The sequence below is a fragment of the Grosmannia clavigera genome, assembly GCF_000143105.1.
Source record: "Grosmannia clavigera kw1407 unplaced genomic scaffold GCSC_160, whole genome shotgun sequence".
Lineage (NCBI taxonomy): Eukaryota > Fungi > Ascomycota > Sordariomycetes > Ophiostomatales > Ophiostomataceae > Leptographium > Leptographium clavigerum.
In genome coordinates, this window is record NW_014040779.1 from 84,574 (window position 1) to 99,315 (window position 14,742).

The window sequence follows — 14,742 nt, forward strand, 5'->3', positions numbered from 1 at the left end:
TGGGCCCAGACAACAGGTTGTAAGACAATACGGCGGTCGAGCTCGGTACCAGGAAAAGTCCGCCAGCAGTCCAGCTCTCACAAGTGATGATGCAGGCAATCGAATTGTCGGGCTTGTCACATGCATTCCAGAAGGGAGAGGGGAATTGGGCCGGTTACGAGACCGAGACCGCTGAAAGATCAAGGAGACAAGCAAAAGGGGGCAGCAGCAATTCAGATGATGCCAACGGCGCTGGTATCTTACGGGGACGCGAGGAAGGAACAAGGTGAAAGGATAGGAGGAAACAACACCATCGCGGGAACGCTAAAGACACTAGGTTCAGGAGTTGGTTGGCCTTCCGTTCCGATATATAACGTCTCTGTCCTCGCACTCTCATGCACTGTGTGCACATGTACGAATACGCTCCTTGCTTGTCGGTTTGCTGGTGAATGTTTTGTCACGCAATGCCTCCTTTCTCGCTTCTTTCGTCTTCTTTCTGTCGTGCTTGTCCTGGTCTTTGCGGCCGTATTGCTGTGGATCGCACCTTCTTAGGTCAAATGACTGCCTGACGTGTCGCTCGCATGTGTCTTTTATCCCACTGTATGCAAAGTACCACTACTTTGGCTCATTTGCCAGTGGCCCCACTGGACCCAGAAAAGGTGCAAGTCGCTCCCTCCGCCCGCCTTGCAGAATAATTATAGGTTCCTCTTCACACCTTCCTATCTCAATCCACGTCGACTATGCAGGTAGCAATGCTTTATTGAAGTTATGCCCAATCCAGACGTGTTAGCGGACTCCTACATATTAACATCTTCACGTGTTCGCCAACAGGCCGACCAGGGCCCACAAAATACGGACGTGTGCTGTCTTGTGCAGTCTATTGCAAGTAAACCACACGTCTCGTGTGTATCTTATCTTACGAGGAAGACACTGGCAACGGCTCGAGAATCTCGTATCGTGCAACTGCCATTTTTCTGAAGTGCGTTCTTTTCCGTCTGAGCCCTAATTGGCTGTGAACAAGACCAAGTGTATGAGTAAGCTTTGTAATAGAGGCCTCTTGTAATAAACGAACTTAAAATTGCAGAACTTGGCGCTTGGTAGGCCGCTTTGCCCAATCTGTATCAGCTTCTGATGTTTACTCCGCGAGATGTATGGTGCCGCCAACCACCAATGCTTGTTTAGTATCTTTTCCATGGCCAAACCGTTATATGTTATAAAAAAAAGGATCCCGAATCGTGTCTGCGCGCTGGTCACAACAACTATACATTTTAAAATGCTTGGAATGTACGTCCCGATTTAGTATCGGAAAAAGCTCGGCGCCCAAGGTGTCGTTGCCGAAGTCTCTGATCCTACCATCATGAAAGCAAGCTCGTTCTCGAACCCGTCATTGACTGGCACTGCGTACGAAGGCTCGTAAAAGGGCGCAGTTGCGGTTGTTCCGTCTGAGAGAAGAACCTGCTGTGGCAAGTGGGAGTATGATACGCCCGCGTGTGGTACAGATATCTGGGAAGATGAAGGCGGGTCAAAGGCTCGCACGAGCAAATCGATGTTGCTGTGTGTGACAGCGGACGTCATGGAAGGGCTCAGGGCGGTTGTCATGTTTGTTGGCGTAGTCGTGATGGTGGGAACACCCGTGCTAGCATTGGCAGTTACAGGGTCATCAGGTATGTGGTGCATCGGCGAATGTGGCACCGATTGTGGTAGCGGTTGAGTATGCATTTGCGGGAGGGGCATCGGAACCATCGATTGGGACGTCGATAAAGACAGCGCTTGAGGTGGCGGCTGGTGCAGCTGGTATTGCAGTTGCTGTGGGAGGAACTGCGCGGGCTGTGAGTGTGGGTGTTGTGCCGTCGAATAGTGTGGTGCAGACGTTATCGTCGTTGTCACCAGAACTGGCGATGGGTTGGGCGGTGGCAGCCGCATCCGTCCGTTAAGGAGTGAGTCATTTGTTCGGAGCTGTGGAGGCAATCTCTGGGCCGCGCTGGCGCTATTGGAGATGTTGCCAGGGCTAGCAGACCGCACATGCGGGCTGTCCGGCCGTAGCTGCTTGGCCACGTACTGTCTGTCGTCCAGAGGTGTCTTTGGCGGGCCCGATGGCCTCGAATTGGTGAGCGGCGGGTGCAGAGCCGACGGGATCGGGTCTTTCTGCTTGACATTAGCGACGATGGGCAGAATGCAGATGGGATGGCGAGAGCTTCGCCTCGGAAACTGACACCCTCAGCCATGCTGCCCTCGAGATGGCCGGACGCGATGTTGCTGATGTTCTTCTGATCGACTGTGAAAAACCTCTCTAGACTTCCAAGCCAGCGCTTGGCCAGTGGCCAAACCGTCTTGCTCTGTGCTAATATGTCCCGTGTGCGATCAAACATATGCTTTCCTTCAGGCGCATATTTGCGGCAAACTGTATCCCGTTAGCGTCACGTTGAGGCGACAGAACAGCACAAGCCACACTTCTCTTCTTCCGGCTCTTTACTCACCGTGTGGGTACTTGCAGAGGTAAGCTGCCATCAGGCCACAGCTGTAAACACAAAAAATCTGTTGTACCGTGTTTTAGCAAGGGTGCAGCAATCTTCTGCGAGCTATATGCATAACTACCTGCAGTCAACTTACCGCCATCTGGGCGCCTGTACTGTCACCCGGCCGCCTCTCCAGGAACCATACGTCAATCTGGGTGAAGAGGTCTTTGACGTTGGCAAATAGCTCCAAGGACATATCGCCCCAAAAGCCCTCGGTTAAGCTATTCCCCCCTTGTTGGAGCATACTATAGACAGTTGCCCGGTCAGAAAAGTCGTATCGGGGACGGCAACGTAGTGGTGGTTTGCTTACCTGGGGAGGTATGTTCTTCGTATGATAATATTGCATAAGCGCGTGACCATGGTCACAATAAGGTACGCCTGGGATGAGAGGTTCAGCAGATAGGTTCCCCGAAAAGGAGAACGGGATATGACGAGGGAAAGCATACCAAATCGTAGGATTCGGATTTTGATTTCTTGAACTGTGCAGGACTCCAGAGATGGTCAGGAGGTAGCTGGTCCTCCCATTGACTCAGCTGTTTCTGAATCTGGGCGTAATCGCTGGTGTCTGCCCAGGGGTCCATGCATCTAGCGTTGCGGACGGCGCGCCGACTGACGATACCCCATAGTCGGTGGCTCTGGATCAGTGTGCCAAATAGCGACCGCTCAGGAACCCTGACGAGAGATGGGTTTTCAATGGCTGGCTGTGTGTCCTCCAAAGCAGCACGTCTCTTGGGTAGGATGCCGTCGGCAAAGTCGCGTTCGTTGCAAGGTAGCAGCGTGGTGATGTCGCTGGCGGCGAGGGATACTGGTGCTGACGGTGCTGAGTGCAGGTTATCTTGGCCTGCATGGCGCATTAGCAACAGGCCGCAAAGGAAGTAGGGGAGGCTATATGAGAAGCGTAACAGACGCAGGACTGTATGCCTTACTGTAAAGCATCCACTATAAAAAGTTAGTCCAACAGCGAAACCACTAAAGACACAGAATGGAAGAGACGGGAACATACCAGAGTTCTTCGAGCCGACTCCGCTTCTTGGATCATGCTAGGTGTTGAATCTTCCAACACATAAGTTTCCTCCCGATGAAGCTGCATGAGAAGGGCCATGCGAATAGCGATTCCCAAATTAAGCTGGCGGACCTGTCAGAGAGAGATGCCGATGACGACGGATCGGTAGAGGGACTTCGTACATAGCTCTTGTTTTTGTATCCACTGCCCTGCTGGGCAAGGCTCAGCAGATAAAATGCCTGGCACCGGGCCAGAGTGGGTTCTTCGTACAGCTCTCTGAGGGCCATGGCCGAGGCCCGACTCATAAACAGCTCGGACGCAGTCTCAGTATCGCCAAAGGTAGTGACAAGAGAGTCTGTCAAGCGTCCCGACACGCTGAGAATGCTAAACAGCAGGAATGGGCTAACAGAACGCGTGTCATTGCGCACGATTTCCGCAAAGGTGTCTCTTGGAATGAAGCCCAGTTGAAAGTATTGGTGTGTGAACATGTTGACAGCATCTACTATGAGATGCAGTGGCGGAAGCAGATCCCACGGATCTGCATCGTTGGTAATATCATGCAAGCTAGGATCAGGGGGTATGTGGTGAAAGCCGACGCTGTCAGACCGAACAGGCCTAGTACCTTCTTTCCGGGCCTTGTCGCCTTTCATGCGCGGGTGCCGGTACTCGCGGTCTAGGTCGGGAGCGCCACGAGAAGGAAAGACACTGATGGGAAGGGGTGTGTCAGCGAGCGGGCGGCTGAGGGAGGACAGTGACGGATTCGAGGAGGCTACCATTCATCCAGGCTCACGCCAGCGTTACGGCAGCCTTCGCAGGGTGGACGGGCACCGTTATGGATGCATTTGCTTCTCATGCGACGGCACCTGCAAATATCAGCGGGAGCTCTGTTCCTTTCCTTTCTCCCCCTTTCTTCTCTCCCCCCCTTCTTTCCTCCCTCTCGCTCACTTACCTGCGGCAAGCAACAGGTGCACGGCGCTTGATCACCCTATTGGCAGCATCGGTGGGGCTATGGGTGTCAGAAGAGGCGGCTGACATCGAAGGCATAGTGGCAGGACCGGGAGGAGAGGCTGAGGCGGCCAATCCGGAGGCGGCCATATGGCCCGCGGGTATGGCGATCCTTAGCCAGCAGCAACAGAGAAATGGGCCGTTGATCAAGTATGGGGAAAATGTGGGGAGAGAGTGACGCTGTACTATGCAGTCGTCGACAGCTGCAGTGCAATGGCCGAAGAGGCTAGGATGAGACAGTAGACAGGGGGATCATTTGCCGGCCGGAAGGGATCGTGGCAGACGAGTGTTTGTGCTGTGGTGATACGAAGTACGTGATCGGAGAAGACGATTCTCGCGGCAGGCAAGAGAGTTGCAGACTTGAGACGGATCGGCTCTGGTTGGACGGAAGAGAGGAAGTGGGTGTGTGAGAAAACTGGGTTTTGCAGCAGCGGGGCCCTTGGCAGGTCAATTAATGGAGAGGACGAGGAGGAGACATTTTCCGGCCGGCATTTGCAGGCAAAAAGGGTGGTGAAGGCGGTCAGGGTCGAAGAAAGAGAGATAAGCAGGCGAGGAAATCGGGGATGCTACTACGGGCAAGTGTATTATGTACTGAGCAGCGAAGAAGTGAGCGTATCTCCAACAAGTCAGAGGGCGGCTACTACAGAGTAGCATGCGTAGTCAGCTTGTGGAGATACTATGTAGGAACAAAGCCATGGGGGGCAGGTGCATCTGGCAGTGACATATCCGCAGTTTCCCTGGAGGCTTGAATCTGGCTAGCGTGGAGATTGCTGCTTCGTAGTCGTCCCCACTTGACGGCATGATTCGTACATGGACCTGGCCATAAAAGCCGATGACAGCTATCACCGCCATGCGTCCGCAGCTGGCTGCATTAAAATCACACCGTCCGGCAAGTCGGATAAGCGCTGCACAGTTATGTGGCTGGCGAGTAGGGACGAGCGAAATAGCCCGTCGAGGACTGGTGCAGTGGACCGTCTTGGATGATATATCGTCTCTCTTCTCGTCGACCTCGGAATCTTCTTTTTCAGCCGCCCCCCTTTATTGCGTTCTCGTGCCCCCGTCTGGCGGAGAATTGCTCGCTCCTCCGGTATCTTAGTCTGTTCAGCTCGATTTTGGGTCCCGCTTACTCCTTTGGCCGCCGCTATGACCCTCTCGCCCCCCACGGCTCTTCCTGCGGTCCGGCCATCGATTGGCTGGGCTGTGGCACTTGCGGCAGTCTCGCTGATCTGCCTCTTTGTCCGGCGGTCTCGCCGTTCCGGGCTTCCTCTCCCGCCAGGCCCCCGTGGCCGTTTCCTCGTTGGCAACCTCGGCCAGGTCAGCGCAGACCATCCCGAGCGAGACTACATACGATGGGGCAAGGAGTTCGGTTCGTCGTTCTGTCGGCTTGTCCTTGGCGGCCTGACTGTCTGCTCATGCTCTTGTGCCAGATTCCGATATCATCCACCTAAAGGTCCTCGGCCAGCACTCGATCTGCCTCAACACAGTCGAGGCGGCCACGGAGCTGCTGGACCGACGGGGATCCAACTACTGTGACAGGCCGCGGTTCACGCTATTTGAAGTGTAAGCTGTCGGGATTTTGGTTGATGTTCTGTTGCTGACAGTCTCAGGATGGGCTGGGGCCTGACCCTCACCTTCCTCCGCTGGGGCCCACAATTCAAGCTACACCGAAGCCTGTTCCAGAAGACGTTCACGCAGTCCAACGTGAAGGTGTTCCGACCGGTGCAGCTGCACGAAGCCCGCAAGGCAGTGCGCACGCTGCTCGTCCGACCGGATGCTTGGGAGGAGGCCACGCTGCTCATGACGACGAGCATCATCTTCCGCATCGCCTTTGGGCAGGAAATTGTCGATGTCTCGTCACCGTACTGCGCCATGTCTGCAGCTGCCAACGAGGCCACGACCAACGGCGGCATTGCCGGCACTTCACTGGTCGACGTCTTTCCGCCGGCCCGCTTTCTGCCCGACTGGCTGAACCCATCGGCAGCTCTGCGCCACGCCCGCAACAGTCGTGCTGCCATACGGACGATTCACGACGTGCCCTGGGCAGCCTCGCTCAAGGACATCGAGGCCGGCGAGGCGCCGCCGTCGTTTATGCGCACACACTACGAGCGGCTGCAGGAGAGCATCCGGGCCGGGCGGCCGCTCGAGATGACCGAGCGTGACGTCAAGGGTGCCACGGGCGCCATCTTCATCGCCGGCGGAAATTCGACCTGGAGCACGGTGCTGTCGAATCTGCTCTTCCTGACGAAGTACCCCGACGCACAGCGTGCCATCCGCGACGAGCTGGACACCGTTCTGGATGGTGGCTCTCGGCTGCCCGAGTTTGACGACCGGACCTCTCTAGGAAGTCTGGACCGCTTCATGCAGGAGGTGATGCGAGCGCTGCCGCTGAATCCGCTGGTCATTCCGCACAAGAGCCTGCGTGAAGACGAGTTCCGCGGCATGCGCATCCCGGCTGGCTCTGTCGTGTTTGCCAACGCCAAGGCCATGGGTTCTGACCCTCGCGTCTACAACGACCCCGAACGATTCGACCCCGATCGCTACACGCGCGGAGAGCCGTATCCCAACGGCAACTTTGGCTTCGGTCGCCGCAAGTGTCCCGGGAACTTCCTGGCCATGGCCACGGTGTACATGTTTCTGGCGACGCTGTTGGCAGTGTTTGAGATCGAAAAGGCCGTTGGCCCGGACGGGAAGCCGGTGGAGCCGGTGCCGGGCGTCACCATCGGCTTGGGCGGGTGAGTTTTGGGTGGTGGCTGCTCGCGTTTATGCTTATGCTAACTGCTGGATAGGCACCCGTCCCCATTTCAGTGCAAGCTTCGCCTGCGCAACCCAGCTCTAGCCAAACTGCTGGCTGAAGGTAAGGACGAGGCTTAAAGGGGAACAGATATGCATGAAGAGTTGCAGTTTGTGAACAAAAGGGTGTTGTTTATCTGCCGCATCGTGCTTAGCCTGCAAGTATGCAATTATGCCTTTCCTTCTTTTTCATGTTGATTACGTAATATTGTGCCACGCAGCAGAAGTAATAGGCAAAGGTACAAGTTCATTCATCGTTCCCTGTCGTGTGTATGCACCGCGATGCATCCAAAAACAGTCCTCCTTCCGGCCGGCTAGGCCGTCTTGTCATCCGGCTTTTCTTCGGGCTGGCCGCCGACAGTCTTGCCGTAGTCGGGCCCCATGATGCGGGTCATAAACTCGGACAGTTCGCGTTCGGCCTCCTCCTCGGCCTTGACGTCGTAGTTGCCGGTCAGAGAGCCGCGCAGATTCCGTTGCGACAGATGCTGCAGGTCGTCGACGGAGGACAGGTCGAGGGCCCAGGAGAGGCCGCCGGCCAGCATGATGAAGAAGCTGACGACGTTGAGCGAGGCCAGGTTGAGGGCCTCGAGGGCGACGAGCGAGCCCTGGGGAGCAGGGTTTGGGTCGGCAGCGGCCGAAGCAGCAATGGCGCCGTCACCAAGACTGCTGTCAATAGCGGCGCCGCCGCCTTTCGACACGGTGCCGCCGCTCTGCTGGAAGAACTTGAGCTGGGCCTCGAGCTTGCGGCGGGCGACGGCGCGGCGGGTGACGGTAGTGGAGAGGGCGACAAAGGTAGCGCCGGCAAAGAAGAGACCGAGCTGGCCGAGGGAGCGGCGGGAGAAGATGGAGCGATCGGTAAGAGGTGCCGATGCAGGAGATGCCGAAGATGCAGAAGATGCTGGGGTTGCTGAAAGTTCTGGGGATGCAGCCGACGTGCTTCCAGGGTCAGACGGCGGCACAGCTGCCGGCTGCGACTGTGCCAGGGCCTTTCCAATGAGCGAGGACAACATGTCGACGGGCGTGGTGGAGCTTTGTCTTCTTGAGTCTCGATGTTGAACGGATTTTTCAGTTTATTTTCTAGCTTTCTGCCCCGTATTTTTTGCGGGGGACGGGCGCTAATCAGACAAGCCAATCACACAACAGCAGCGTACAATGCACAAATACATGAGTAGTGTTTCGTCTATCTGGGCTTCAGCCCTCAAAGACGTCGTGCTGCAGCTCGACGCCGTACTCCTTGGCCACGTTCTTCATGCGGGCCTCGACCTCGTCCTCGAGCCCGCCGCCGAGGCCCAGCCACTGGCGCAGACGGAAGAAGTAGAACAAGACGTCGGACAGGGAGAGGACGGCGCCAAAGAGGACGTGGTGCCAGGCGCTGGCCAAGCGCTGGGGCCACGGCAAGTCGCGGTCTTCGTACAGGCTGGCGCTGGCCCAGCGGCCCATGCGCTTGACGCGGTTGACCGGGCTGCCGAGCCGCTGGTTGTTGGCCTGGACGATGCGCATGTTGCGGCCGAGAAAGATGAGCTCTTTGGGCCAGCGCTCCTCGTCGGCGAGGATGTCGCGGATGCCCTGTTTGATGCGGGCCTGCATAGCATAGTGGCGCTCGGCCGGGGTCTTGCCGTCGAGGTCGGCAAGCATGTCGCGACGCGTCTTGTCGTCGCCGCCTTCATACGGCCGCATCAGCGTGGACGAGGCGAAGAGCTCGGGCGCCCGGATGCCCCAGTCGCGGCAGATCTCGACCATGGCGGCGTGGTCCTGGACGAGCATGCTCTTCCAGAAGGCGCTGTACTGGTGGCGGAAATGCGGCGACAGGTGCACGTAGAGGCCGTGGTCGATGAGCACGAGCTCGGCCTGGCCGCCGGGACGTCGCCGCACAAACAGGTTGCCCGGGTGCGGATCGCAGTGTACGATGCCCCACTTGAAGATCTGCGCCGAGAAGAGGTCGACCATGGTGGTCATGACGTCGGCGGCCGACACACCGAGCCCGCCGCTGCCACGTGGCCCAAGCCAGCTGCTGCGTTCCGGCTTGAGCAGCAGCCCGACGTCGCCGGGAGCTGTCCGGGCTGCCTGTCGCAGTGCGGCCATGTCGGGCGGCTCGAGCGCGGCCCCGTGCGTGCCCATCGAGCCAGCCGCTGCACGGCCGCGCCATGGCCGCGTCATGGCGTCCTGGTCCCACAGCCGGACGCCCTCGATCCACTCGGTCGTCAGCACCCGTCCGGACGACAGCTCTCGGTACACGGGCGGGACGTAGACGCGGGCCTGCAGGGTTGGCTCGCCGGCCACGAGCGCCCGCATGGTCTCGGAATTGTCGGCCTCGTTGGCAAAGTCCGTCTCCAGCAGCAGCCGGTCGGCCACAAAGGGCACCAGCGTGTCCAGCGGCAGGTCGAACCACTTCGAGTACAGCGTGGCCACGACGCGGAACGCCCAGAGATCCCAGCCGATCTGCTTGGCAATCTCCGGCTTCTGGATCTTGACCGCCACCTCGCGGCCGTCTGCCAGCCGTGCCCAGTGCACCTGGGCCACCGATGCGCTCGCCCGTGCCGTGCGTTCCATCACGCCTCTGTCTGGCTCGCCGGAAAAGCTGACGCCGAAGACGTCCTCAACCGAGCGTCCGCCAAAGTCGGCGCGCACAACCTGCTCGACTGCCGCCCAGCCGACCTGCGGCGCGTCGTCAAACATGCGTGCAAACATGCGCTGGAACTCGGGCGGCAGCACTGCGCTCTGCATCGCAATCGCCTGTCCGATCTTCAGGTAGAGTCCGCCGTTGTGGCGTAGCAGCTCAAACAGCCGCTCTGCGTTGCGCCGGTGCAGGTCTGATGCTTCCCCGGGTGTCCCGATCAGTGGCAGCGGCTTTGCCCGGAAGTTGATCTTGTAGTCCAGCGCCACCACGAGTCCTGTCCCAAATGTCCGCAGCGATCGTGCCATCCCTGACCCGTACACCTGTCGGTCCACCGCATAGCCCACGCCGCCTACCGCTGCTGCTGTTGCTAGCCGCCGGCCCCAACGGCGTGTCCGCACATACTCGCGCGCCTTGCGTGGCGCTCCCAGCGAATCTGGCGATGGTGGTCGTAGCGGCTGGAACGGGCCTCCACCCGACTGCACCAGCCGACGTTGTCTGCAGACATTCGGGGCCACGCCCTTCCGCAGCAGCGGCCCTGCAGAACGGTACATTGAGCGAGACTGTCGGCGAATTGGCGAATCGACAAATCGCACGCTCACCACTCTCGAGATGAAGACACAAGACCCAGACCCAAAAAGACCGAAACGCCTGCAGCTGCCTACAACCAGAATACGTCATCGGCTCGGCACCGGATCGGAAAAATGTACTCCGTACTTACTCGACTTCAGCTCCGGCCTCTCGCTAAAGCCCGATCTGCCCGTTCTGGATGCTGACTCATCTGCTGCTTGTCTCCACTGCGGTTGTCCAGCGTTAGCCAGCCGATGGTCGACTCCGCCTTCTCAACTTTATTGCATCGCATCGCGCTTCTCGCCCTCTCTGCCGGCCTGCTGCCAGCCACAGACCCTCGCCAACTCCGGCTTGGCCAATTGTCTGTTCCTTCCTTGTATTACCATCTTTCAGCTTCGCTCTTTCTCTCTCCGTCCCGCCCTGCCTTCCCAATCGCTCTTTCCGGCTGCGTTCCTTCCCAGTTACGCCCGACCCCTCCCTTCCCCACTTGCCCCCCCCCCCCTTTAGAAAAATCACCAAAATATCCGCCCGCATGCTCACGTGTGGGCGCATGCTGCACATAAAACTTGGTCAAACTGCTCCTTCCCGGCCTGTTTCTCTTTTCCATACCACTAAACCCCTGTAACTTTTTTTGCTTTTTTTGCTTTTTTCGCTTGCTTTTTTCTCGCCATTTTTCTCGCTGCTTTCCCATCTTTTGGGCTTCTTTTGACCGCCCCTTCTTCCCATTCATCTGCTCAATCCCCATCGGTCCTACATCACCTTGCGTCTCGGCCCAACCACACCCATCCCAATGGATGCTCGGTACCGCTACGCTGCAGCGCCCAGCAGACGGTCGCCAACACTGCACAATCCTGGCCGGGCGTCTATGCCTGTCGGAATTGGCAGCACCAGCACTTCCGCCACTGGCTATCCGGCCTCCTTTGCTGAGCCTCGTGGCCTCCGCTACGAAGACCCCATTACGCCTCGCAGCCAGGCCACCGCCGACTATCGCTCGAATCCCTCCGTTCCCACCCCGCCGCAGCTCCAGCAGGGCCAACCGGCTGCTCACCAGCCTCACCAGCCTCACCAGCCTCATCAGCCTCCTTCTCTCCATCACCAGACACATCCGCATCCTTCATCCCACGACCCTCACTCGCATACACACCATCTCGCCCCCATCACCACCACTACCCGCGCCTATGCTGTGACAGCTGAACCCATCACGCGCAGCGCCAGTGCCCGCGAGAGCAGCCGTCCGCCTGCTGCCGACGTCGCTCACAAACGGCCTGTCATCATCACCACCACAACTGCCACACGTCCTGCTTCCGGCCATCCTGGCACCCACCATGGACCTACCTCGCCCACTCGTGCTGATCACTTCCGTCCCCCTGTCGCCGACGATTTTCCGCCGCGCAGCACTCCCGTTCGCGAAGACCCCAACTACTACGCCGTGCCTGCCACATCGACCAGCTCGCACTCTCGAGGTAGTCGCTACTCCTACGCCGGCGCCCCGATGAGTGCCACCGTTGACAACGAGGAGCTCAGCCGTCTGCGTGAGCGTCACGAGCTGACCCGCGCCCGTGGCACTCGCTTGGATCCCTATGTCCGTCCCCGCCCTACTTCTGTCTACGGCACGACAAGTCGCCCCGGTGTCTCCGTTCACAACGGCAACGGCTCTGCTGCTAGCAGCATTCCCTCAGTTGTGCCCCTCACGTCGGCTGCTGGCCTGCCTCCCATCGATGTCGGAGGCGACGCCGGATACGAGTACACTACGCCTAGCGATCTGGCCCGCTACGACCTCAGCCTGGAACAAGCCCCTCGGCGAAGCCGTCGCGACAGCTTCGACCGCAACTACTACCGCCCCACCGTCAGCCTGACGACCGATCTGGCCCGACCCTACGGCTTTGAAACAGGCGCCCGCCGTGTTGGAGGTGGCAATGGCCCGCCACCTACCACATGGGCCTTGGACAAGCTTAAGTGGTCCGCCCCGATGTCCGGTGCTGGCTCAGGCACTGGCTCGGGCACAGGCTCGGGCACCGGCCCCGTCCCCGTCTCCAGTGGCACTCCATACGATGCCAAGTTAAACATGCGTTCGTCGCCTGTGCAGCCATACGGACGCGCTGCCCCAACTGGCGCGGCTCTTCCTGCCTGGGATGTGCACGACCGAGAATACTCGTTGGAACGGGGCAGAGACAGGGACTACGACCGGCCATACGAGCGCGATCGCGACCGCGATCGCGAATACTATGCAGACGGTACGGCTGCAAGCCGTGCCTATGGCATCCTCGTCAACAGCAGAGACCACAAGATGCAGCAACCCCCGTCTGATGGTGCCTATTACGATGACTATCGCAATGCCTATGCCGACGACTATCGGGACGATCCCCGCCGAGAGGGCCACCGTGAGCGTCCGGATCCTCGCTATGAGCCCGACGATAGATACGACGACCCGAACTACGATGCCGCTCGTGGCCGGGATGGTGGCCGTCTGCGAATCGAGGCCCCCGCCAGGCGTCGCTCCGACGAGGATCTCTACGTTCGTCACAAACGGGATGCGGCACAAGATGATGAAGGCCGTGACCGCAACCGCGATCGGGAACGTGAATGTGAACGTGAACGAGAACGGGAACGCGAACATGATAACCCGGGCCGTGTTCACGATCGGGACCGTGATCGTGATCATGACCGTGATCGTGACCGTGATCGTGACCGTGACCGTGACCGTGATCGTGACCGTGATCGTGATGAGGACTCGGACCGTGAGCGTCGTCGTGAACATGAACGTGCGTACGATCGCGAGCAAGGCCGCTTCCGGGGAAATCAAAGAAGCGACGAGGAGGAGGCTACTGACGGGAGGAGGTCCCGAGATAAGGCGACTGCCACTGGGGTCGGCGCCACGGCGGCTGCCATCGCAACAGCAGCAGCAGCAGCTTCCTCTAGCAGCAGACACAAGGACCCCTCTCCGGAGAAGGAGACACAGTCTCGCCGGCGGCGCGACTCTGATGCTAGCGAGTACGAAGAAGACCGCGATCGTGATCGGCAGCGGCCGCGACCCAGGTCAGACAGCGCAGGTCCGAAATCATCTGCTGGCCCGGTGCCGTCTCAGGTGTCATCGGACGATGCTGCGGCTGTTCAGACACCTCCAACATCAGACGATGGCGAGGCAGACGAGAAAGCTTCCGGCCAGTCGGAACGGGAACGAGAACGGAAGCCCCGGACCGCACCTGCTTTTAAACCCACAGATGCCAGCGATCTGAGGACGCTCAAGGCCGAACTTGCTGCACTGGAGGCCAAGGAAGGGCAGCAAGCGGTGGCGCAGGGCCCAGCCAAAAAGGCGAATGGGCGATCCGGCAAGGAGGATTCCAGAGACGCGACAGAGAGAAAGGCAGACAAGAGAGACAAGAGAGACAGGACAGACAAGGGCGATGCACTCTCGCCGGGCGTCCTGACGCCAACATCCACTCCGTCATCTCGGCCGTCGTCGCCTCACACCAGAGGCCGGAAGACGGATACAGACGCGAAGGATGATTCCGTTCGGGGACGCGACCCGTCGCAGTCGCACGCAAAGGTCCTTGCCGAACGACTGGTCTCGCCGCCGCGCGACAAGGATGACAAGAGGCCGCTGAAGGGCATTCTCAAACAGCCCAGCTCTAAGTTTCCCGAAGAGCCCAACCCGGTCCGCCCGGGTGTTGCTCCCCACAAGGACGACAAGGTCAAGCAGCAGAACGTGCCCCCTGGTGCACGGTGGACCAAGATAAGCCGCAAGCTGGTCAACCCTGAGGCCCTCACGATTGGAAAGGAGCGGTTTGAGGTCCGGGACGATTTTGTCATTGTCCTGCGTGTTCTCAGCCGTGAAGACATTGAGGCCTACACCGTGGCCACGGCACAGCTGAGAGGTATTGTTCTCTTTTCTTTGTCTTTCTTTTTCTTTTACTCTTTCTCTCTCTCTCTCTCTCTTGTGCAACAGGTCCCTAATGAAACGACAGACAAGCGCCGGAAGGAGTTTGAACGACCGATGCTCCGCATCGACGACAAGCCGCACCAAGAGGAGGAGCACCACCACCACCGAAGCCGGCGAGACCGCGAGCGGGAGCCCGACAGCAGCGAGTGCTACGGCGCGGCGGCGACAGGCGAAAAGGACCGCCCGCGAAGTCATCATCCCCGACACGCGTCGGATGCGTCTGCCAACGGCCCTGGCGATGGCGACCGAGAGGAGATCGAGTACTACAACAGCCACGGTGCGCACCGGCGATACTACCGTGGATGAGGGTGGTTTTTTTTTGATA

General features: G+C 58.9%; 5 protein-coding genes across 5 annotated transcripts; 2 read left to right on the forward strand and 3 right to left on the reverse strand.

Annotated features, from left to right (window-relative positions):
• Positions 1-1,275: 1,275 nt before the first annotated feature.
• Positions 1,276-4,593, reverse strand: CMQ_5022 (transcription factor; the record flags this gene model as incomplete). The annotated part of the gene is made up of 10 exons (XM_014315958.1): positions 1,276-2,124; positions 2,193-2,380; positions 2,457-2,514; positions 2,590-2,740; positions 2,806-2,873; positions 2,942-3,336; positions 3,422-3,434; positions 3,499-3,630; positions 3,681-4,203; positions 4,448-4,593. The coding sequence occupies 10 exons, from the start codon at positions 4,591-4,593 to the stop codon at positions 1,276-1,278; spliced, it is 2,523 nt and encodes an 840-aa protein (XP_014171433.1).
• A 1,053-nt stretch (positions 4,594-5,646) lies between these two features.
• On the forward strand, positions 5,647-7,374 carry CMQ_5030 (cytochrome p450 monooxygenase; the record flags this gene model as incomplete). Its single annotated transcript, XM_014315966.1, has 4 exons — positions 5,647-5,869; positions 5,931-6,063; positions 6,111-7,235; positions 7,290-7,374. The coding sequence occupies 4 exons, from the start codon at positions 5,647-5,649 to the stop codon at positions 7,372-7,374; spliced, it is 1,566 nt and encodes a 521-aa protein (XP_014171441.1).
• Positions 7,375-7,607: 233 nt separating this feature from the next.
• CMQ_5028 (uncharacterized protein) lies at positions 7,608-8,303 on the reverse strand (the record flags this gene model as incomplete). Its single annotated transcript, XM_014315964.1, has 1 exon — positions 7,608-8,303. One exon carries the CDS (start codon positions 8,301-8,303, stop codon positions 7,608-7,610), a length of 696 nt encoding a protein of 231 aa, XP_014171439.1.
• A 181-nt stretch (positions 8,304-8,484) lies between these two features.
• Positions 8,485-10,461, reverse strand: CMQ_4972 (ABC1 domain containing protein; the record flags this gene model as incomplete). Its single annotated transcript, XM_014315908.1, has 1 exon — positions 8,485-10,461. The coding sequence occupies one exon, from the start codon at positions 10,459-10,461 to the stop codon at positions 8,485-8,487; it is 1,977 nt and encodes a 658-aa protein (XP_014171383.1).
• Positions 10,462-11,267: 806 nt separating this feature from the next.
• On the forward strand, positions 11,268-14,723 carry CMQ_4917 (zinc finger protein dhhc domain containing protein; the record flags this gene model as incomplete). The annotated part of the gene is made up of 2 exons (XM_014315853.1): positions 11,268-14,352; positions 14,443-14,723. The coding sequence occupies 2 exons, from the start codon at positions 11,268-11,270 to the stop codon at positions 14,721-14,723; spliced, it is 3,366 nt and encodes a 1,121-aa protein (XP_014171328.1).
• Between the last annotated feature and the right edge of the window lie 19 nt (positions 14,724-14,742).